Here is a 24,853-nt window from a genome sequence, read left to right as displayed (position 1 = left end):
TGCAGACCCTCACACAGCTGGGCTGATTGGAAAGAAAGGGACATTTACAAAAAAGAAAACAATAATTCCTTGCAGCAGAGGCCCATGGCACTGCTTGATATAATCATGCTTGAAAACAGCTACAGCAAAGGGCTCTGACTCATAATCCACATGGAATTAGGCTTTGACCAGCACTGACAATTACCTTTCCCTGCCATCCCTCTTCAGACCATGTCTGCCCCTTCAGCAAGGATGGCAGGACCCTAGTCTTATGTACATATATGGGAAATAAGTTCATCTCTGTCCTAAAAAACCTTCCATTCTAAATTAAAGGGATATCCAGTGTAATTTTTAATATTATTATTTAATATATAAGAAAGACAGGCACAAGATAACCAAGAGGTATTTAATAGCTCAGGTTCTCAATGATGATCATCCACCCATTAGCAGGACAGGGACTGTCAGAACCAGGCCAAGATGAAGGGAGGCTACCTGACAAGGAGTCAGGATGGAGGTTTGACTACATGTCAAACAGCAGTTTCTGTGGCACAGACACAGCTTTACATGAAATTTCATCTCTCACTTGATTGAAGCATTTTGCAGTGACATGTGAATTACCTGTCAAAAATCCCACTGTTGCCGTGTCTCATTCATTAGGTTTCACTTTGGAGGATAAAGTGTAAATCCCAGCACAAAGAACTTTGTGAGTTCTGCTCCCCCCAGCTGCTGAAGGACATGACCTTTATTTCCCTGTGCAGCTCATGTACCAATGAGCTCTTATTGACACCTGCCATTCACATTTTGTGCCAGGACCATGGCTGGACCACCAACATTCAGGTCTGGTCATGTGCTTGGACCACAGCTATGGGGAGTGTTTTTCACAAAGAAATTAAAGTTTGTATCAATGCAGTTTCCAGGGGATCTGAGGCATTAATGCACGTGTAGGAGGATACTTCACTGACAGCAAAAACTTGGGAGGAAACTGCAGAAGGCTTCAGTTTGACTTCTGGGGAGAAAAAGGATCATAGGTTTGGGAATGCTCATGACTTCCTGCAGTGCTGCTGCCTCTGAAGCACTGTGTCTATAGTGCAGAGTGTCATGGGCAGCAGCAACAGCCCCCCTCCTCCTGCCACCTCAGCTCCATGTCTTAGCTGGACTAGCAGAGGCTTCATTTCCATGGGTAAGCTCATGTTCTGCATCCCTTTTACCCATGACTCCTTCACTACAATGGCCAACAACTGTGCAATTTGCAAGGATGATCTTTTGTGTTCTGACTGCCAGTTCATGAGGAAAAGCTACTGAACAGTCATGAGGTAGGAACCTTTACTTGGTTTTCATCAGTAGCCTTCCTGGTGAGAGACCAGATTAACTATAAGCAGGAACTTCCTTGCTTGGCTGAACACAAGCAACACATAGGACTCATAAAATGGCCGTAAAGATTTTTCTAGATGGCATAAAATGGCATTTTTTGTGTCTGCAATGAACAGTGCTAGAGAGACAGATAAGTCTGTGTTGTACAAGACATCCTGCAGAAGCACTGGGGGGTGACAGGTTGAGGACTGTGCTCTGCACTCTGTGACATTGTGCATGGCAGTCATTATTTGTCACCATGTGCTAGCACATTCTCCAGAAAGGGGCCAGGCTTTTCTTAGAGAAGTCTCATGCTTGTGATTTGCTTAGTTCTCTAGTGTCGTTACTTGCTCCTCTTTGCTGTTCCTTTGTTAAGGGGCAGAATACCCTCAGCAAGGTGGAGTGCCAGTACACTGGGCACTGCTCAAATACAAAGAGTAAGCAACACTCATTGCACTGAAGAGCTTGTGAACAAAACAGCCAAGACAAAGCGTGAAAGCACGGGGAGTATTTGAAATCCAAAGTTATTTCCTTCCCTTTTGTACTTAGCAAATGCAGCTTTAGTCTGGCCACACAGGTTTTCCCACCCACCTCTCTTAACAATCTTATATTTTGAGAGAGCAGAAATTACCATGTTCTTACTAGCAAAGAAAGGCCTTCCCTGTCATTTTCTAACCACATCCATTTGAAATGAGCCACAGAGCTCAGTTCAGAGCACAGTGCCTCTGAAGCATCATTTTTCCCCAATCCCACAATGTTCTAGTCATTCTGACATAGAACACAGGAACAACTGCATTCTTGTCAAACATCTTCATATTACTGAATAACTTAAGTAAAATAGGAAAGAACATGTGGTTTTTAATCAAACAACCTGATTTTTGACTAATGGATTGTGGGATGGTGATCTCCCCATTTATCCTACTCTGTGCTTTGAAGTAGTATAGGACAACTCCAGAGCCTGGGATCTCATGAGGCTTTTGCAAGAATCCAGATCACTGGTTGCAGACTGCTGGGGTGCTAGTGGGAGGCAAGAAGACTGTTTAGAATGAAATAAGCAGAGTACCTACTGCAGCAGCTCACTGGTCCTCACCGGTGCCCAATGGCACTCCCATAGTATTTGTGGATATCCTGGGCCATCTGGCAGCTGCACATGGCATTAGCAGAAACACCTGACCTCTACAGCAGACACTACCTACAAGTGACATTCCAAAATACACTAGAGAAAAGGCCATCCCAACAGGGATAGCAGTGATCAGAAGAGGGAGCCGTAACAGTGATCTCACTGCAGGTCTGTGATAGAGATTTGCCTGTAGATTCAATGCCTATGTGATGTTCCTGCTAAATAAAGGAAGTGGGTATAATAGAAAGGCCACACATTTTGGTGATGTGGGTATGTTCCTGCAAATGCTCCCGGTTTCTGAACCGAATTCCATGGGAATTCACCAAATAATCTTACCTCTGTGTTCAGAGTGGAGAGGGTCAAATTCATTTATTCAATGCAACTGCAACAAAAAAGAGCAAAGCAGCAGAGAAACCACAACAAAAGTGTTGCTGAAGAGAAACAGAGCCAGAGGCAGGAAAGAGTAGAAGGAAACAAGGACATCTACTAAGCAGAAGACAGGAGCTGGTCATTGAGACCAGGCAGATTGTGACTGCTTTGGAAGACTATGCTGAGTTAGGGATGGGACCAGGAAGAAGAGGACGTTCCTCACCAGCAGCTGTAAGTAAAGAGATGCAGGATGAGCTGCACAGGTAGCACATGTCACACGCTATGGATGCATGCATGAACAGAGGGAGGACACACAGGACTGACTGTGTGTGTCTGGAGGCTGCCTTCTGTGCCCAGGGCTCTCCAGGCAATCCAGAGAGGCCCACAAAGGGAGGAATTAGAGAAGAAAAATAAAGTACCAACTTCATGCTGATGTGAGTCGTTATCTCTTGTGGCAGGTGTGTAGCATCTGTATCTATCCATTATTTGGTGTGTGGGTGGCAATTGTGACATTTCAGGAGCTCAGAGTTTAGCTTCGATGAAGCTGGAGGCCAAAGATCAAAATTAAACCCATCTGGGTGGGATAAAGTTCAGCCTCATCTGATATGTGTGTCTTTCCATAACACCAACTGACCGAGCTAGGAAGTTTGTCCTCGCTGTGTTCTCAGGAAGAAATAAGAAATTAAATATTTCTGCAGAGATGGAAAACAAGAACAGGACATTTTGAAGATTTCAGCAATGTGGCAGAGGGCATCTGAATTGAAACTGGAGTCATGCAGAGGGCAGAATCTGAGTTTTGTGAAGGATTTAAAGATTTTTTTAGTGATATTTGAAAGGAGACTGTATAATGAAAAATTCTGTATTTTGATATAAGAAAAGCATGAAGAAAATCTCCCACGTAAGTTCAAATGTACCTTTCAACGGAGCCAGAACATGACAAGTATATTGTAATATCCTATAAAGCCTATCACTGAGAAATTGGAATGAAACAAAAAATTCAAGGTTATTTTTCCTCCCAAAAATGTCAAAACAAGATTATTCATTCTGTATTTACTCTGTAAAGCAAAGTTTCAGAAAAATCAATGGTTCCATGGAGCATTCTTGTTCCCAAGGGAGTGCTCATAATGAAAAAATGTTCCTGTTGAAGTTTCTCCATACAGCTCTGTTCAGCAGCAGATCAATATTCAGGGCTCTGGTGGCACTCAATTCTTTCTCCATGGAGCCTCCAGACTAAGCCACTCTCTATACAAACATCTTCCCTTAGGCACTTCCTTACTGCTCGCTCCAGCTCTTCTCATGCAGCTCGGAAAGGGGTATGTCTATCACTCTTCTAACTTCTCTTTGTTTTTCTCCTCTCTCCTTCTCCCCTTCCCGCTCTCCTCCAGGAACCTTCTGCATCATTTCACTGTGCACGTGCGTGGCTGGAATCAACTTTGAGCTGTCCCGCTACCCGCGCTACCTGTACGGACTGCCCGACGACATCAGCCACGGCTACGGCTGGTCCATGTTCTGTGCGTGGGGGGGCCTGGGCCTCACTCTCATCTCTGGCTTCTTCTGCACTCTGGCCCCTTCTGTCCAGCCTGTCCCCAGGACCAACTGCCCCAAATCTAGACCTGAGAACGGGACAGTGTGCTAAAACAAATAGCAAACAAATACACACACACACAAAGACATATATATATATATATGCCTAGGTATGCCTATACATGCATATATATGTATATATAATTATATATATATAAAATCTCAAATTAATGCCAGTGCCAAGGTAGAGCTGAGTCCAACATGGCACTCACATCTCCACTGGACTCTGTGTTGCTTCATTCTTTCTCACAGTGATGGGAAAGCTTTTCTCTCACATGGCTCTTCCATCCAACTCTTAACTTCAGCATCATACCTTAGAGGTCAAATGAACCTACCGTTGCACCTACCTACTGCCATTTGGGAGGGGGAACAGGGGATCCATGTGGGCAATCTGGAAGCAGAATCTGTACAGGACATGGTGGGGTCAGAGGCGTGGGGGGGGATGACACAAAAAGTGGGTCCATTGCAGCCAGAAGGGAAAATGTAAACAGCAAGCAAATGAAGCATTTGAGCCACTTCAACAACATACCTCCTCAAGGCCATTATCAGAAACCCACCTACGTTCTTTTTCATTTTTAAAACAAAATGACAGAAATTGTGTCATTGGTTTTGGGGTTTTGTTGGGTTTTTTTTTCCTTAAAACACAGAAAACAAAATGGACAGAATGTGTGAGGAAAAGTAGAAAAGCATTTTCTCTTTGCCTGCCAAACTTTAGAGAGAAGCAAACAAGTGAAAATACTACTGATAATAATTAATAATAATAAACATCCAAGAAAATAAAACCAGAAAACAATAAAAATCTCCAAGAGGACATTTCAGCGGACTTTCCAACAATGCGGTTTTAATCTTCCAGCTGCCTTACATCCAGGCTTACAACTGAGGCTGAACTGCTAATGTAAATGCAGCAGAAGGCCTTTTGAAAATGCTGTGATACATGTGTGTATAACTTTTTCTTCCCTCTTACTTTATTTATTTTTTTTTAACAAAAAGAAAAATTTAAAACATTGCAATGTGATTGTCCACCAAACCATCCATGCTGTGTTTGTGGCCCAACACTGAGGCACCCAGCGGCAGAAGCGTGAGGAAAGCTCAGGTCTGAGACAGCGTGTCTTCTCTGGTGGATTTCAGCAGATTTTTTTTTTCATGGAGCTTCTGAGAGTTCAGGATGGTGGATCCAGGGGAAGACTGACCAAGGAGAAGGGAGGTGGGGGAAGGCCTGGTAGCTGTTCTTCCCAGGGATTTGATGGAATGGGATTTCATCAAGTTTCCGGTTTGGATGTTTGAGACAACTGAGCAAAAGCCATTGTGGAGGAGGAAAAGGGAGCTAATTTCTGTAGAAGAGAAGTAAGAGATGCCTCTCATTGTGTTCATGTATGCCAAATAAGACCTTCCCACATCTTGTCTTTGGAAACTGCCCCAATTCAATGGACATCTCCTCTCTCCATCTGGGAGGACTGTGTACAGATGGATGTGAAAGGGTCAGATGCAGAGAACAGAGATCCATTTCCCATGAGCTTAAGCATTGTATGATATAACTGTGAATCTGCAAATGGAACTCTCTCTCTTTTTTTGGTCTTTCTCTTTTTCCTGCTACTACTCTTCCTATTGTCTCCTTTTTCCTTCCCTCTGCTCTTCCCGTTGTTCAGGTCATAGGTCCCAGAAGAGCTAAACAACAGCTAAGTCTGGAGAGGTGGGTGAAGCCATTAGAGGAAGAAAAGCATTTTGGCTGTGAGGACAGTGGGTCATTGCAGGGTACCAGTGGCTGAGGGCAAGGTAGGGAAGAAGGGCCAAGGGTGTAGCCAAAGGGACTCTGAAGAACGATGACTGAATTGCCATGTGCAAAAGTGAGGGCACCACTGACAAATGTGCAGGCAAAGGGAGACAGGGCAAAGAAAAAGTCTCCCCAAAACCAATCCAACCCAACATGCTCTTAATTCAGGGATAGTACCAGCAATCCTTTCTTACCTGATAGCTGCATGATAAGAGTCCTCAGTAGTCAATAAAAAGTAATCCTCTCCATCTAAAATATCTCACCAGGAGAAGGAGCCTGTGCCTGCTGCACAGAAATGCAGACTTTAATTTCCAGGTCATGCCATTTACACAGCTGGCAAGAAACAGTATTGCTTGGTTCAAAAATATCCAGCTAACAAATAATTCTTGCACATATAGTTGAATTACAGTGCTCAAAGAAACAAAGTTTCTGGAGGACATGTTGGAATAGACTAGATTTGGGTTCCTTCCATTCTTGCTCAACTACCTAGCTTTTGTTTTCTGTTGTCGACAGATTCCCCAAACATGCCAATACCAGCTGCTAAGTCAGTGTGTTTCCACTGAAGTGCCATCCCTGTCAACTGAAGTTTCACAATTTCATTTTACATTAGATGTGACCAGAGAAATTACTTATTTATTCAAGTTGAAAATACAAGCCTTTTGGAAAAAACTTCCTTTTTAAGCAGATTGCTTTATTTATTTTTTTCTGGGAAGGTTTTCAAATAGAGTGGTTTTGAAAAGTTTTGAAATCATTAGACTGTGCAAGTGCCTACTTGGTAAGGAGGTTGATGAATTACCATTGAATAGAAGAAGGAAATTTAAAACAAAAATAGCCTTGAAGAGCTAAATGAAGGCTGAATGCAGAAAACCAATAACTGGAAACCCAAAAAAACCTATTAAAAATTTGTTCATTTCTTCAAAGCATGAAAAAATTTGGAAAAAAACCCAACTTATTGGTAAGAAATTATACAGCTGATTAATTAAAACAGCTTTGAATGCAAACTTTCTTCCTCCTCTGCAGTGCTGACTGTGATAGGAAAGGTGTTTCGTGTAAATACAGATATCTGGAGTGACACAGGTAAGCCAGAGTCACAGAGGTCCCTCTCTGGAGTCTACCATCAAGCCCTGTGGCAGGCAGAGCAGTACAGCAGCTCCTGTGATGATGTATCCTTGTGTGCTTCTTGAGTGTTCACAGGGTGAATTCTACAGATACAGTTTTGAAAGAGGTACAGCAGTAAGATTTAAAGAAATTGAAGTAATTTTGCTGTTTAATGGATTTTCAAAGGTTTCCTTTTCTTCTGCAGCTGGCTTAAAACCAGTTTTGCCTTGATGAAGTATTCTCTGATGGTGTTGGTTTACAAGCTGTATATAAGCCTCTGTGTCTGTCTGTGTGTGACCGTGGGTTATGGTTATTTTATTAACAACAGAAAAGTGTTGACCCTGAACCTTTGGGCCAGTTTTGTGATTTTCCACTTGCTCTAGCATAAGTGTCTGTAAGGCCTGTGTGGCTGTGAAGCATCTTAAAATCTATGGGAATGTCTGAAGCAGCAGGTGATCATGTCACTTTAATCTCCAGTTGGATCCCCAAAAGAACCATTTGGCCAAACACCAGATCTCTCATCACTGCTTTAAGTAAGGGCAGAACCCATTTGGGAGATTGTGAATTTCCCCTCTGTGCTTCTCAAAGACCTGGCAGGAGTCCTGTGTGCTTCCACACCCCTGGATGGGGGTCACAGCCCCACAATGCCTTCTGAGTGCTCAGACTTGTCTTTAATACATCCAGATGTAAATTTCTGAAGGTTAATGTTTCCATCTCTCCTGAGCTGAAGCACATGGACAGCTACTCTGAGTTTCTGCATTTTGGGGGAGGCTTTGAAGTATCTTTCTGAACAGAGATTGAAGCTTTTTGATTAGTGTGTTGTTTCTCAGTTGGAGGAGCAGCTAATTAGAAATCTGTTATCAGTGATCCCAGCATTAAGGGGCTTGACCCTGTCCCTCAGATCTGCTCTGGCCAAGTGCCTAAGCATGTGCTTTACTTGGAGCATGTGTCTAATCCCCTTACATTTGGTTGACTATTCATACTCCTAAAGTCCAGAATGTGCTTTCTTGGATGACATTCAGTTTCCTGCAGAGTCCAGCCCATGTTTTTCTTTTCCCATCCTTCCCCTGTAGCTAAGGTGACACTCTGTCCTAGCCTGAGCAAGCAGTATGTTCCTGGTCTCCCTTTCTATGAGGTGGAAATGCAGGATCCAGATTTAGCAGGCTCTTTGCCACACGTAGCCTTTCATGTTGCACCTCTGGGACAGCACATCTCTGTGTTCCAGAGACCACAGAGCCACTGGAGTGCAGTGAGCACAGCTACCCTAAAATGCCCATCCTAAGGATGCAGGATGAATTGGCTCAGCACACAGTGATCTGCAGGCTGAGGTTCTGTGTGTAGTGGCTCAGTTGTGTTGCCCTGTGACCATAAGGAGTCAGCTCAGGGGTTCTGCTGTCTGTCCCTGCTGGGACACTGCACACCTGAAGGGACTATGTGGCAGGAGCACAGGTGCCCTGTACCCTATGTCCTATAGGATAGGTGTCCTATAGGACACCTCCTTCTTCAAGCTAAAGCTGTCTGTGTATTAAATTTCCTAACCTGTATTAACTGCCTGTATATATCATAAATCCCTTCTTCCTCTCTGCAAACACACAACTGATCTTTCCTCATCTAAACAGTACAGTCCCTCCAGTTCTTTTTCTAGTTTTTTTTTTATTTCTACCCCAGGGACAGTCACAAGTGGATCAAAAACCACCAGACCAGAGCAGTACTTCATCTTTGAAATACTGCTTTTGAAAAATTGTCGTTACTTTTTAAAATGTTATTCCAGCTGCAATAACAAATTAAATAAGTGAAAAAAGCATCCTCAGAGTCCTCTAAACAGAGGATCCTTATCCTCCCAGGAGTGAATTGTGAGAGTGCAGGTATTCTGCTTTCCTGTGGATGCAAGTCATTTGGGACCTTTTTTAGCTATGGCACATTAGCTGTGTATTCAATGGATGGTGAAAAAAGTGAAGTTGGGTGAAGGAGGGGATTGATGTGCAAGGGCTATTTCAGCTTCCCAAGCATTCCTGGAAGACTGTGTCTCCATGGCTGTCCATTTACCCACCATGCAACGCCTCTGCATCAGGCTCATCCCTGGAGCCCCACTGATAAGCAGAGCTCAGAAGAAAATCACTGTAATCTGTCCTTAATTCCTGAGCACCATGCTAACTGCCAGCAGTGAAATGGAGGGAAAATAATATGTTACCAAGTATAGCTTAAATAAAGACATGCATTATTTGGCCTCTTTCTTCTCTGTGTCTCTACATAGGCCTAGAAGGGCTACAGGAGTGGTCAGGCACATTCACATGAACCACCACTGCATTTTTTTGCCCCCAGGTTTCCTACTCCTACTCCTTCCTGGTCCAAACCACTGTGCTCATCCAGCCAGCAAGGGAAGACTCAAGGTGAAAAACTGAGACAGCTCTGAATGATTGCCAGGTACCAACAACAGACAAAAAGTGCACAGGAAAAGCAAACAGCATGTAAATATTAGTGAGAGATGAATTTCCAAGGTCAGGAAATGAAGTTCAAAAAAGCCTAAAGTTTGATTGCTAACTCCAGGCCAGATCCATAAAATCTTGATTCTGCCAGTCTGAGGTGAAAACTCAAAAACCAGGGCTTAGCTCAAAAGTTATAGTCCACTGTTTCCAGTCATAGCCAGAAATATAATGCAACTATTCCATAGTCTGTTGAGGTTCATGGAAAGCTCAGATGCCTTAGAAAATATTTTAGTGCTGTCTTGGTTAACACCAAACCATGAGAAGTGTGCTTACACACCCACAATATCTATTCCTTGGCTTTAGAAAGAAAGTCATCAGATGCTACCTCCTCTCCCTCCCTGCCCAGTTCAACTTAGGGCTTCCATCCTGTAAGCCCCATTAATACCCCACTCATGCAGCCTTCTTCAGAGCCATAATTATTAATTGCAACATTTTGGCAACAAGTGCTGCTGGTGCCAAAGGGCTCTGACAAGCTTCATGTTGACATCAGTTGGAGAACTGTAGCCTGATACAGTGCTGTCAATTTAATTGCAGTAGGCTTTGCACAAGTTTAGGATTTAACTTGAGAAAGAGTCTGGACAACTGCCTCAATATAGGTCACAAGAGGGAAATTAAATTCTGGTCACCTCCTGTAAAACATTCCAGAATCACAGATCAATTGTCCTTCCCTTGTTCAGGGAAGACTTTCAATGAAAATATCAGTCTCAGATAGGTTATCTCCAGGGGAAAGTGGGAGACTGAAAAAAGGGAGACCCAACAGCAGTTGCTTCAAAATTGGTAGAATTCTGTGAGGGTAATCCAATGTTACCCTCAGCATCAGCAGCAGGAATTGTCATTCCTTTCTAGGATTGCACTTTTATATTCTTCCTTTGCTGATTAACACTCCTGCACAGTGGCAAAAAGTGACTTCCAAAGTAAACATGGGCACCCTCACTCCCTTCTTTCCTTAAACACACACACGTGCATATCCCACATGATGTGGATGCCAGGAACCTGTAAAAGTGTCTTATAGAGAGAGAAAATACATAGGAAAATGCAGCATAATTGGTCTCTGTTCTTTTATACTTAACTCATGAGCTGCAATGCAATTCAGATGCCATCTGTGTCCCTGTTAGGTTGTGCATGCAGATCACATACAAAATCTCTGCTGGAGATGCATGAGGAAGCACAAGACAACTGGGATAAATCTGGTATTTTCCATCAAAAAGTATTTGGATATTTAAGGAAGAGATGCCAATGTATCCCCTCCAAACCAGAAATGTTTATGATCCCCTAGTGAAACAACAATCTCAGGACACTCCTGAGCCTGCAGAGGGCTTGAGCAGGCTGCTGGCAGCATCAAGGCTCTGGTTAAAGCTCTGGCCACAGCAGGGAGCTTCACATCCCGTGGGTCTGAGCCCCACCTGTGGCAGCAGGACACAGGAATAGCTCTGCAAAGGCAGTTCCTTCAAGGGGCCTTGTTACTTGCCAGCAGGTCAGAAGTACTCAAGCAGCAACAGCAATTCTGCAGTGGGTGAGATAAAGAGTAAAGCCTTCAAAAACCTGGGAGTTTTGCCCCAGTTTCAAAATTATGTAGACTCCAAGGACTGTGAATCAGTCATGGCTCCGTCTCCTGGGGCCAGATACACAAAACAGCTTCAGCATTCAATTCCTCTTTAGACAGTGAATAAAGCACTAAATGCTTTTGGTGCCTAATATTTTTTTTAAATTTATACGGTCCTAATTTGCTTAAGCTCTCATGATGTTTTATCTCAAGAAGAGTTTTCTTCTGGCTGTAAAGCATAAGGCTGTATTTTTTTTACAAATAGTTATTCATTAACAATATAGATCATAAGAAAAAGGTTTGAGTAATCAGAACAACAAAAGTGCAGGCTTAGACTATTCAGTTAGAATGTACTGAATTATTTATAACTCCTGGGCACCAACAGCAATCACAGATATCTAATTTAAACTGTTACTATTTTTACTTGGCAATTTCCATCACTTAGAGTGTTTATATCTATGTATTTGCAGTTTGATCTTTGCAGAACAAAATTTCCCCTACTTACACAGAAAAGCATATTTGGGAACTTTGAAGGTACTTTCCTGCAGTAACTTTAATTATTTTAAAGCATTTTGAGGCTTAGTAAGATAGACTTTACAACTTTCAAAACTCTAAACTGTATCTAAAATGGGCTTGAATTTTCAGTTCTTTCTCTAGTTAAATTCTCTTTGATTACAGGTCATTGGGATCAAGGAGAAATTTGTTTCATTAGTAGATGTAAGACTGGGTCCTATTTATGTATATATGTGATGAGGGGACTTAGGTAAGGGGGCTGCACTTCAATGTCAGCCTACTTAAGGATCTTTTGCATAGATGTAGGAAATGTCACTGCTAAGTCACTCCAACTTTCTACCAATCTCTTTTTGTAAAAAACAACCATTATACTTGTGTGTGGCTGGAATAAAGCATTATTAAATCTAGTCCATAGGTTGACACACACATGCTTGTAAATATGTGTATATTTGTATATATATTTGTAAATTTATGAAAAATGTCCGTATCTTCATGATTGCCTGAAATGACCTGAGGTTGATGTACAGAATTTCAGGCAAAGGACTGTTTCTTTTTTCACAATCCTCTCATATCTCAGATTTAAACCAAAACAAACTAAAAAGTACCATTTCCCAGGAAAATCCTCATTTTACCATTGCACCAGTTAAGGAGGGGTACCACACTAGTCAGCAGCACACACATCTACACATGTACATCCAGTCAAAGGACTGGGTCTCAAGGGCTTTTTTAAGAAAAGGAATGGACTGAAAAAGCAATGGTAGAAGTTCTGTTCAGCATTAGCTCTCTCAATTGGCTCTCTTGTCCTTTATTAGGAGGCCCTTTGTACAGATGCTGTTCCTCTCCTTAGGTGTACATTTGGGAGGAGCCTTTGTGTGTGACACTGAGCCACTGAAAGGCCAGGACTTTCTGACCTGCTTTTGTCCCCATCAACCTTAGATACTTCACTGAGTTCATGATGTTAACGGGCTCATCTCCCCTGGCTTCTTGTACAGGTAGTAAAGAGAGACAGTTGTTTACAGGTAGTGACCTAGCAAAACTGACATCTAAGCTTTAGGAGCTCCTTCTTTCTTCATGCAATGACCACTCACCTATCTTGAGTGACCCCAAGATCTTAAAAGCTATTAAATCCTGGTGAGGAGAATCAGGTACCTAGTGCAGGGGAGCATCCGTATGGAGATCAGCTGTGTCTGTGTGCTTCTGGTGCATGGCTCATCTGTAAAACACAGGTTTGAACTGTGAAAGCCTGTTGGAACAAAAGGAGGTGTTCACAACAGCCTTCCCCTCCCAAACTGCGACATGACTGCAAAGGACAGGGCTTGTCCAAACCCCGGGAAATAGCATTTGAGGTGAGTGCCTTGTGGTGGCCTCCAGGCACAGATGAATGGGCAGTCCCAGTGCTGGAGGTCAGAGGTCTTTGAGCTGAACTCTTCACCTTTCTCTGCCAGTCCTGGGCATTGCTGAAGCAATGCAAAGAGTGAAATTACATCTTAAATATTTGAACAGCTGAGCTGTTCAAAGGTTACTTTTCTTGCTTTATTCCCAAACTGCCCTGAAAAAGTCATCTAGCTGGTAGTGATAATCACAAACTTCTCCTCCAAGATACAGTCTGGGTAGTTTCATATTATTTTTTTTCAATGTTAATAACTGCTTTACAAACAGCTTACATGGAGATTAAAGAGATTGCAATTTCATCCCTTATTGTTGGGATTATAGTTGTCCTCAGAAAAACCAAACCGAGGACTCAACAAGAGGATGAACTGTGGCTGCATAATTCAGAAAGCTGCTCTGACAAGGCTGAACTACATCTCCATCTCATGGTGAGAGTCTCTCAGAGCCAAAATTTGGAATTACATATTGACAACAAGTCTATCTAGAAGGACCAGCAATTTAACCTAGTATTAGAACTCTGGAACTCTTGTATAGCCCCATGTATTACCTGAATAAAACAAACACAGTCAGAGGAGTGGGAAAATTAAACTGATTTCTGAAAACTCTAAGGCTAAGTGAGCTTTGGGTCTTGTGCCAATGTATGGTCACTACTATTTGTTTCTACAGCTAAATTTAAGTCAGTGACTTGACAATCTTCACCCATCTCTAAGAACTTTATTTTTAAAAATACCGTTAAGGTTTTGACAAGAGGGATTTCAGGGAACTGTAAAATGAAGATTCAATACTGTGTACTAGTACTTAAGGAAAGACTTTAGTTAGAAAGTGGAAGATAAAGCTGAGTTCCAGGGATGAAATATTATTTTTCAGCATGGTACTACCTTGCCCAAACTGTAGTGTATCATCCTAACATTCTTCTCCTGTTCTCCATTTCCCTTTTCTGAGGAGTAAGATATATATCTCTGTCTCCCTCCCTTCCTTTTCCTCTCTGTGTGTGAGAATACAGACATGCTTCCTGTAGAGACATTTTTCTCTAAATTTCATTCCATACCAGCTCTTGCATATGTGAATGTTTTGTTATTTAAGATGTCTGTGAAAAAGAAATAAAGGCTTTAAGAGTGAACTCTAGAAAAGAGGAGGAGCTTGAGAATATATCAAATTTAAGGATGCAGCACCATTTTCTGCAAGATTTTTCAGAATATTCCTAAATTCTCATCATCACTCTCCTGCCCTCCCTCTCTGTGAGAGGGATGAGAAAGGTACTGGGATGTGGGACTCTCAAAGGTTGCTTTTTAAACTGTTGGCTCACTGTGTCCCACAAGGATTTTGCAGAGTTTTAGCGTCAAAGAAAATCTCCTTTTAAAAGGTGATAAAGCCAATGCACAACATCACGTGGGAGGAGGTTGTAAGGGGTGACTCCATACCAGTTTATCTTTGTTTCCCATTCTTTACAACTGTCCTGCTTGCCCAGCCATGCACATTCTCCTCCCTGCTGGGTTCACTTTGCCAAGGTGTGGCTTGCCAATAGGGGCCTGCCTGACCTCTCACCCCCATGATGCACTTGGATAACTTTCCACTTTCTCTCAAAAAAACCTGTCTCAGCTCCTAATGAAAGCCATAACCACTCCTGTGACCCTGCCACAGGGAGTGAATGCCCAGGCTCCATGGCACAGAGCAATGCCTGGCACCAGGGCGATCCTGGGGGTAAGGAAGGAGAATGGGTGGAGCTCTCAGGCCATCAGAGCTCCAGTGTCACCTTCTCCTGCAAGTTCCCCTGCTCCTCATGAACCTCTCGGCCAGTTCAGCACGTGGGTCTCACTCTCCTTCTCCCACTTGTGCCCATGGGAATTGTGTGTGGATGTGCAAACACTCCTGTGTGAGGGCACGAGTGTTGGGTACAAGGGGCAGGGAGTAACCAGACACAGTGGACTCCCCACCATCCCCTGTAGGTGCATCTCATGAAGATATTTGCCTTTCAGGATTCCTTCTGCTCCAAGTAATATCCAGCCTAACCATATGCTACCACAAAGTTTTTGGAGGGTTTCCCTTTCTTGACTTTCTCATTGGTCCATTGGTCCTTTTTTTCCTTACGATTTTTTTTCTTGCTCAGAAGAAATGAAGCAATTCCCATAATCATCTTTTGATGATAATAAAAGTTGCAGTCAACATTGTTTCTAATTGACAGTTTGGGAGGCTTAAGATAATAATTCACTTAAATGCCTGCAAATTGAAGCATGTCAGCACTTTCCTAGGACATTCCCAAGTAAAATAATATGACTGGTACAAGACATTTGTCATGAGGGTACATCTTGGCCAGCTGTTTATGTTTCCTCTAAGTGCAGTACACACACATCAAAGCTGGATTAAGAAAGACCTAGAATGCCACAATACTCAGGCATATTTAGAGAAATGCAGCAATACATCACATTTATCTGGCATATTTTCTCTATAGAAAATTTTACAAGTATGAGTCCCATCCGACCTGTCTGAGGCAGGTAGGTATTATAGCCATTTTGGAGATGGGAAGCCAAAAGCCTGGGAAAAGACCTTCTATTTAGTGGTTTGATGCCCCCTCACAAGTTCTACCAGCTGCAGGGGGAGCCTTCTCTTTTCAGCGCTTTTGAAAATCCAGACTGTAGCTGGGTTTACTCAAGTCTGCAGTGGCTGTAAATGTGAAAGCCAGGATTAGGACACTCAGGATCCTGATTTCTTCAGAGCACTGCTACAGAGCTTTGATCCCACAAAGCACTTGCCTAATTTCAAGCATCAATTTCCCATTAAGAATGCTATTGCCATGCTTAAAGCTAGGCACATGCCTAAGTGCTTTGCTAGATTGGGAATTACATTGAAATATATAAAACTTCAACATGTTTTGAAAAGTCTAAAACCATGTCTATTTTGAATTATGGTTTGGCCATTGTAAAGGATATTTGGACTGTGTATGCAGCTGCTCAACCAAGTGGGGAACTTTTTAGCCAATACACACAGAGTTTTATGACTTTTGGGTAGTAACATCCAGTTTCAGAAGTAATAGTGAGGGACATGTCCTGTGAGGCTGGGACCTCTGTGCTGCTGTAAGAGGCAAAGTGGCTCCTGTGGCCATCGGTGCTAACAACACATCAACAACCACTGACTATTTTGTTTGGTTGTTCTGGTGAGATGTGAGTGTGGTGGCTAATTTCACAAGTAATGTGACATCAAGTGTATTGTACTTTTCCATTTCTTCCTGTAATCTGTTGCAGCAGAGGTGAACAGAATTTGTTTAAACATGAAACACCCCCAAATTTCTTGTTCTGTTATCCAAGGTGCTAATCTGCAGACACACGGGTGTTTGTGTATGTGCATCAGTGTTTGCAGGACTGTGGCCCTGAAGGAACATTTCAGTGGCAGGGTTGAGATCAGGGAACTAATAGGGAGAATGAACAAACCCCTATAACTTTGAAAGACAGGAGTTGCAGAAAGCGTCACAGGACTTTGCCGAAAACCTGGTTACATCTTACAATTTCCCTTTTGTTTTGATTTGTTTTGGTTTTGGTTTTATTCAGATTGGCACAGAATACTGTATTTCCATCGATTAAAATCTTGTCTGGTAACTAACTAAACAACTTGTTCATGGAAAATTAAAAAAATAAATAAGTAAACTGTCAGTTGTGGAATGTAAACTGATTAAACAAATAAAAAAAATCATGTTGTGTGTTTTAAGAGGTTGTGTCTGCTTGTGTCAGGAATGGGACTGGACACCTCTCACCATCCTCATCCTCACAGAAGGATGGAGGACAAAGAGCAAAACTGGGAGGTGGGTGGTCTCTGAGTTATGGGGTACTGGAAATGCTCTTTGAAAACTAACAATAATGAAGATTAGATGGCTTCTGATCAGAATCACTGTACAAGACATTACAAACACAAGCAGGATCTCAACGTGACTGTTTATGAGGAGGTTTTCTGTCTGTCATAGAAGGGACGGATTCCTGCTGGAACCTTGATATTAGAGCACTGCATGTACTCTAACACCATTAATCTCTTTTTGGAGCCACCTAATGTGTTGAAGTCTGTGATTTGATTGAAATGTATAGAGACATCAGAGTAGTTTAGCTCCCACCTTCCCCCAGCAAATAAACAACTAAAACTGAATAGGGATTGGAGCCTGTTGGGTTTCCAGTGCTCAGCTGTAAGGGCTTCAGGAAACCTGGCTGACACAACAGCGCTCTGGTATTAGTACTTCCTCGCTGCACTTGTATACTCAGGCTGACAACAATGCAGCAGACAATCATGCAGAAAACAACAATGCAGCAGTCATAATCATGCATCAGACAAACATTTTCCGTAGGGCCTGGAGTGTGCAGCCACAGTCAGGCTGCAGGTGTCCCAGGCTGAACACCCAATGTTCAGGGTATTCATAAAAGGTATCAAAACTACCTCAGATGTATAAAAAAGAAATGAAAAGAAATAGACAAAAGTGCTTGCAACTGTCCGAGCAGAAGAAGAGCAAAAGAGTGGATCAAACAGAAAAGCACAAATAGTATTTTTTAAATTATTGAGTTTTAAATTAAGTTATCTAGAATTAAATATTAAAAAAATAATGGCAAGGTATTTTTAAACATTATTATTTTGTTAGTTATGGTGTTAAATATAAAAATTTTCTATGTTGATTCTTTTTACCTGATTGAGGCATTGTACCTTTTGACCTGACAGTCAAAAATAAGAAGGCACCTCATGGTTCTTCCCAAGCTGACTGTTTTTTCCATGACAGACTATGGGTTGTAGCAAAACAAAGAGTCTCCTGCAGTTTTCAGGATGGAGTCCCTCCTGCCCCCAAAGAGGTCCTGTCTAAAACACCAGTGCTAGTAAGGAACAAAATGAAGAATCAGAGTGGAGAAGCGTTAAAGACAATTCTCTGTCAAAACCCCCATCAGTACTGATTTAAATTCCTTGACCTCTTCCCTGGCACTAATGGCTGAGGAACGGAGACATCTTGGTGATAAACTACACACAGAACTCCAAGAATGTGCCTATTTTTGCCACGTTTCAAGAGAACCCACTTGTATTGCCAGTGCTCATGACCTGCCTGCTGCTGCAAGTAAAATTCGTGGGGTGAAGCAGAGAGCAGGAGCAGCGAAGAGCTGGCTGGGGGTGCAAGAGCTGGCAACCCCCCCAAAGCAAATGAAGGGAACAGAGGTGTTACAGCAGCATATCCAGCACCACGAGGAGTCAAAACCTTTTGGATGAAGCTTCTCCTCTCCTTGTGCACTGCTGGCCCCAGGCCCAGCCTGCCCAGCCATCCTCATCTGCTCGGGGACAGCGCTCACGTTCAGCGGCGGTGCCAGTGCTCTGCTGGGGCTCTGCTCTCTGCCATCAGCAGGGGAAACGTGATTCATCAGTGCTAAAAAAAGGAAGTCTAAAAAAAAGGAGCCTGCTTTGTGGCGAGGGAGAAAGCAGGTGCCCTCTCCTGTGGCAGGGGTGGCATGGATGGCTCCCATGGAAGCCTCAGGAGCGTGGCCGCAGGGGCAGAGGGCTCAGCTGCTCAGTGCTCCTACAGGGAAGGGCAAGAAGAACATGAACTTGAAAAGCCAGCTGGTCCTTGAAGGCTGGGCTAGAGATGCTGTCATGGAAGAGCTTGCATTTTGGAAAAAAAGTGGCCTGACTTCAAGAAAGATTTATGCACAAAAGTCCAGGTTTGCATTAAGCACATGAGGGCTGAAATTTAAGCCACATTGCGTTGTTGCTCCGTGCAGTGCCCAGGCTGCCCAGCCCTGCTGCTGCCAGCTCTGTGCTGCTTTCCAGGCTGATGCTCATGTCTTGGGCTCTGGCCCTCGGGCATGAGAGTCTACATGAGAGCCACAGGGTCACACAGAAGCCTGCAATGCAGCTAGATAAAGCAGACAGCAAAAGAAGGGAAAACTCATTAACTGTGGTTCACCACAGAGGAAATGAACAGAGGGATTTCAATAACCCAGTATCACACAAGCCACCCATGGAAGAGCAGGGGTTTGTTGTGCCCTTGTCTCAGGAAGGCAGGGACTGAGGCTGTCATACACAGACACTGCCCCCCACAATTCTGGGCACCTGGACTTGGCAGCTCAGTTTGGCAAGTGTAGCAGGAGTGCTCATCTCTCAAGGTCCAAGTCCTGGTTTGAATTAGCTCCATCTATTCAAGATTCCAGCTGGTCGTGAAGGGAAAAAACTACTGAATTAGGGAGGAAAATAATGCAAATTTTAGGAGAAAGACATCTACTTTTCAGCTTCATCTGCAACACAGTGGGGCCTCAGCAGATTGAACAGAGGGACAGGCAGCAACAACTCCAGTTCCTCATAGCAGAGAAATCACCTGCTGTGTCCCTGAGGAGCCCCCCAAAGTTCAGCTTTTCCTTTGCTTTGAGTATCTGCTAATGTTTTGTGCCCACCCAGGGGTGAGGACCCCCTCAGTGGAATGCAAGCTCTGTGTTTCAGAGGCAGGATAATCCCACGGTGACCTTTCCTGTCAGACACACGTGATAACTGCAGCAGGCTGGGGCTGCATGGGGTGAGGATGCTGGTAATGAAATGCTTTCATAGCTCGACACTCATTATTCTGTTACATTATCGGGCTCTTCCCCAGGGGCCCTCTAAAGAGTCATGCCTGAGCTCCTTTCCTGCAGAGACCAAAACCAGACCACCTAACAAGCTACATTTACTAAAAGTTTTGCTCCCTCCCTGCTCAGAGGGAGCATGGTCTTGTTCATTTGCATGAGACAGAAGTGGAAGAGCTCCACCAGCTCAGCTCTGATTTTATCAGCCTAACCCACATCAAACAAAGCAGCGAGCCTGTGGCCAGGCAGGAGTGACAGAGGCTGCTGCCATCCCAGAGCTCACCATGCAGGCCCCTGACTTGCCCCAGCATGCCTCAAACACAGCGTCCCCGCTACCCTGCATCTGCTACTGACTTGCAAAGACTGACCACTGACCGCTTCTTTTTCAGAAACTGCACTTTTCCTTTGACTGTTTAATTCCCTGCTATTGCTTCCCATCCTGAGATAAACCCTTGGCCTTCTCAGCTCTGAAATTCAAAGCAGAGCTCACGGGGAGCAGGCTGCTCAGAGTGGAGCTGGCACTGCCTGTGATAGCAAAACCCTCTCTCAGAGCTCAGCTCTGTAGCAGGAAATGAGCTGGTGGCCCAAGGGCACGGCCACAAGCAGGAGAGCTCTATTGCCAGTAGATATGGCTGGAGAGAGGTCACAGTCCAAGCTCTGGGCCATCATCTCTGCCCTGCTCAGTTCCCCAGAGACACCCAGAGACACTCAGAGGGGGTGGTGGCTATTTCAGGAGGTATTTTACAGGAGAACTGAAGGCATTAGGTATCCTGCTTTGGCTTTTGCTTACTGTTCACAGCAATACTCAAAATGCATGCCAGGAACATAAAGGGAGAAATAATAAACCCTGCCATAAAGAGTGTGTGATTTGGAAAAGCAGAGGCAGGCAGAGGGGGAGAGAAGGGAATAAAACACAAAGGCAAAGTCTTCATAGCAGCAATTGGCACTTGGAGCTGGCCATATATATTTGAAACCATTATGCACAGAAAGCCACTTGGTACTTCAGTGCCTTCTAATAACTAAATAAAGTGAGCACACACATGCAGGTACACAAGGTCCTCAGCAGGTAAAATATGAAACATGAAACAGCCCCAAATATCCACCTTCACAGTGATGCAGATTTCCTTCTTTTCGGTTATGTTTTCTTACAAGCTTCCTTCAAACCTGTCAGAGCAAAGGAGGCTGAGTGAAACGTGTTGCCCTGTGCATTGAACAAAGCTTCAAGTTCTCAGTTTCACATTTGGGGTGTTTCTGACAGGCTGCAGTTTCTGCTTCATTTAAGCTAGCTCATTCCCTTTGGGAATTCTCTACCCACTGAATTTGCAGCAAGAAATGCCATGTGCTGAGGTTTGTAAAGAGCTTTCAGACAGAACAGGTGACTGCTGAGTCCTTCCTTCCCCTCTGTCAGATGGAGATTTATGCATTACCTTGCACTCCTTGTCTCTTCCCAGCTACCGATTTTCACAAATAGAAATCTCAATATTTTTGAAACTTCTAATGCTCCATCAAACTCGTTTGCAAACAACCAGTGGATCCAGAGTTTGATGGGGACAGATGGGCAGACATGAAGTGACAGAACCTTCATTTCCTTAGGAAATCAGTCTAAAAATATTCTGTCCAGAGCTCAGCTTTTTCCGTAAGGATGCGCAGCTTCCCGGGAGGCCCAGCCAAGTCCGGGGACGCAGGTGGCAGCAGCAGCTCTGTGTCCTGGGTGACACCTTTGCCCATGGCAGCTGTCATTGCTGGTACTGCCATCAGGGCTTCCTTTCATCTGGGGGGCTCTGTTGGTGTTGAGATCTCTGCTCTGGGATTGAGTCCCAAAGAGGAGCCCACCAGGGAGGATGACAGGGGAACACTCACGGCTGGAACAGAGATCCGCCTTTCTGAGTCAGGAGCTGAATGCTCCCAAGGTACACCTGGCAAGCTGAAGCACATCTGCAGAGATGGGAAGATGCCCTGAGGGAAGCTGTATCTCAGGACAGGCAGTCAGCCAGGCTTTCCTCCCTCCTCCAGCTGTAGCACCATCCAGAACAGTCTTGCAGAAAACCTTACAACCCACCTGCTTTGCCCACGAGTAAGAAGGGATGGAGGCTAACATCTGCAAGAGCTTATAGTGAAATCTACTGAGGTGGCAGGTTGCCAGGTGGCATAGTCCCAGTCTGTATAAAACAGCCCCTTTTTGCTGTTTTGCCAGCAACAAATTAATTTTCACCAGCCCCACAACTTCTCTGCAGAGCTGGATTCAGGCTGCACATTTATTAGAAGAATGTTCATCTATTTCTGAACACAGAATGTGCTCCTGCAGCCCAGGGGCTCCCAGGACTTGCCAATGGGAATGCAGGAGGTTGTGCCCCAGGTTCACTGCCTGCTGGGGAGGGGACAGGGGAGGAGGAGGAGGAGGAGGGAAGCTCTCCCTTCAGGCAGTGCCAAGGTACCTGCCAGCACCTGGCCCCTGGAAGTGTTCCCAGCTGGCACAGTGGATGGCTCTTGATTGTCCTGTCACACCTTTGCTGACAAGTACTTAAATTGAGCAAGTTCATCCCATAAAATTTAAGGAAGTGAAAGGACAGAAGAATGAAAAGCAATGTATTTTTCTTTTAGCACCTCTCTTTCTCATTTTCTCCTGAGGTGTCAGCACCTTAAATAAAAGGCCTTTTACTGCCTCACTGTTTTCTGCATCCAGCCACAAATAGCAACGCTGGTGCAAACAGACGAAGGTCTCAGCTTGCCAGCTCTGCCCTCAAGGTTGTCACCTCTGTGCAGAGCCCTTCATTCTCCTTCCTCTCTCATTTGTCCTTTGCTGTCACATTCACTCCTGCCAGCTCAGAAAATGCCCTCTGCTTGCAGAGATCCAAGGAGGCTGAGGGCAAACTCAATTCCCAAGGTCTGCAGCTCAGCTTCCATCCATCAAGAGAATGTCCAGGAGGAGCCATGTTACTGATTTCCAGTTCCTCATGAGTCATTTCCAAATTTGCAAACCACAGTGAGAGCTGACAGAGTGTTGCTCTGTCTTGGCTCCCTCCTGCAGCTCCAGAAGGGATCTCCTACAAATTCTGCATCCTGGGGAGCCCACATCAGGCTGTGTGAGGGCATTGGAGATCAGAAGCCACTCCCTCAGCAGCTCTGGATGGAACAGGGCAGAGGAGATGGAGAGGATGGAACAGGGTGCTGAGTGGAACCTCCAGCCAGGCAGAGCACTGGGCCGGCAGATGGCTCCCAACACGTAGCAAACACTAAACCAGGGCCACATGTCACTTTTTTCCTTAGAGGTGACTGCATTTTTGCATTTCCTGCCTGAGCCCAGATAGGATTGCAGCAGAAGAAACACTGGCAGTGTGTGATGCAGGATGTGAGTTACAGGAGAGCTGGCCAGAGAGCTGATTCCCTTTGACCTCTTGTTCCTCTTTACACACCACAAAACTTGTGTCTCTTTGATCAGCGTGGTAGGAGCCCCTGGGACCTGCCTCATTCCTCCTAAAACTGGCTGCATACATCATCTGGGATGCATTTCTCTACAGGAGCACAGTCATAGGCAGGTACAGCCCAGACAGGAGGTCACACAACATGAATGGGAAAAGGACAAGATATTTACAGGCTGTCATGCCATCAGGGGTAGGATATTGTGCTCCAACTTCCCATTTTATTCTTTCTTTATGGATCCAGGAAAGTTTTATGTTTTTTAAAACTCCTATTTATTATCTCTTTTCCCATTTTGCTAAAATTGTACTTGGGTGTAGCTGTATTTCTATTATATCTGCAGTAGTGGTACTGAATTATTGAGGTAAATGCAAACTTGCATATTAAAACAAAAAAGGATTTTAATTATTTGGAGGAATACAAACTAGGAAGGCACTGGGCCAGCACAAAAAGGCAGTGACCAGTAGCCTCTCCTGAGTCCAAACCAAATCCAGGCACCTCTCTGTGCCTTGGCCCTGTCCCACACAGCAATTTGCACATAAGCATGTATCACACCACCCCCTCATTGATTTAATGGCACATACTGTACTTCAGAGGCTGGATTTCTTCTACTACCATTTGGCAGAGCATACCAAAGTGGCCAAAAATTCATCTGTGATGCTCAGAAAAAAAAAATAAAAATTCCAGGCCAGAATGAACATAAAATAAAAGAGTAGAGTTGATAAAAACAGTGAGGTTGGCTGAGGATATTTTTGATGTACCCAGAGAAGAAGCAGTCATGTTTCCATCAGGTGTGCAATGTACCCATAAAATGTTCCAACTATATTTTTGTGCATTTGCAGATGGAAAAAATCACTTCTATTCCTCAGCAGTTATTTTACCAGTGAGACAAATGATGATCTGTTGTTGGACTAGAGAGTACAGATCACAGCTAGGGACAGGAATTGTTTTGATCCATGTTCAAGTGACTCCATGCAGGTGTAACAGACCTAAATATAAACTGGCACAGCTGATAGGCAAGAACAGCTTGAAAATCAACCCACCTGCACTTCATGAATGCATTTCCATTTACTCCCCTGAGCTGAGGATCAAGCCCCAAATCTCTTAAATACAGATGGCTCAGAATAAAATCTGTGGTTTTGCTTTGCTCAGTGCAACATCAGGAGCCACTCACTACACATTGAGAAGAAAGTGATGGCTTCCCAGTCCTATGCAAGCCCACTCAGGATGTCACCTGGAAGCATCTGACATACCCAAGGTGTTGGATCACTGTCAAGAGTTCACCTGGCCTGTGCAGGGACTGGTGTTTGCCACAGGAGCCCAGCAATGCTGTCTCTGCTGAGAGGTCTCCCTGCCCACAAGCGGAAGCTTCTGCAACAATTCTGGTCCTGACTGTGCCATTTTGTGGTAACCAGGTCACATAAAATGGCCACACTCTAGAAGAGAGCCTTGTAATTGAAATTTTTTGAGCTATTTAAACCTTTTTAGAAAACAATGGGGAAAAATCTGTGAGAACAATCTGATCCAGAATTATCCATCACTCACTGTGAGATTCAAATCTAATTTGATTGCTCTTACTTATGTATTTTTATTGTTCTCCATTTGCTTAATGAATGTTGCAGTTGTAGTAATAAGATTATTGGTAATATGAAACAGATTTGCAGAATGATG

General features: G+C 43.9%; 1 protein-coding gene across 1 annotated transcript in view; it reads left to right on the top strand.

Annotated features, from left to right (window-relative positions):
* Positions 1 to 16,901, top strand: part of TMEM178B (transmembrane protein 178B) — a 221,734-nt gene extending 204,833 nt beyond the window's left edge. Inside the window, exon 4 of the mRNA XM_063154111.1 lies at positions 4,204 to 16,901. Within this exon, the coding sequence (XP_063010181.1) occupies positions 4,204 to 4,454 (251 nt within the window). The 3' untranslated portion in view covers positions 4,455 to 16,901. The remainder of the gene's footprint in view (positions 1 to 4,203) is intronic.
* Positions 16,902 to 24,853: the final 7,952 nt, after the last annotated feature.

The sequence above is a fragment of the Melospiza melodia genome, chromosome 4 (assembly GCF_035770615.1).
Source record: "Melospiza melodia melodia isolate bMelMel2 chromosome 4, bMelMel2.pri, whole genome shotgun sequence".
NCBI lineage: Eukaryota > Metazoa > Chordata > Aves > Passeriformes > Passerellidae > Melospiza > Melospiza melodia.
The sequence above is the reverse complement of the archived record's forward strand: the minus strand, read 5'-3'. Positions and strand labels throughout refer to the sequence as shown.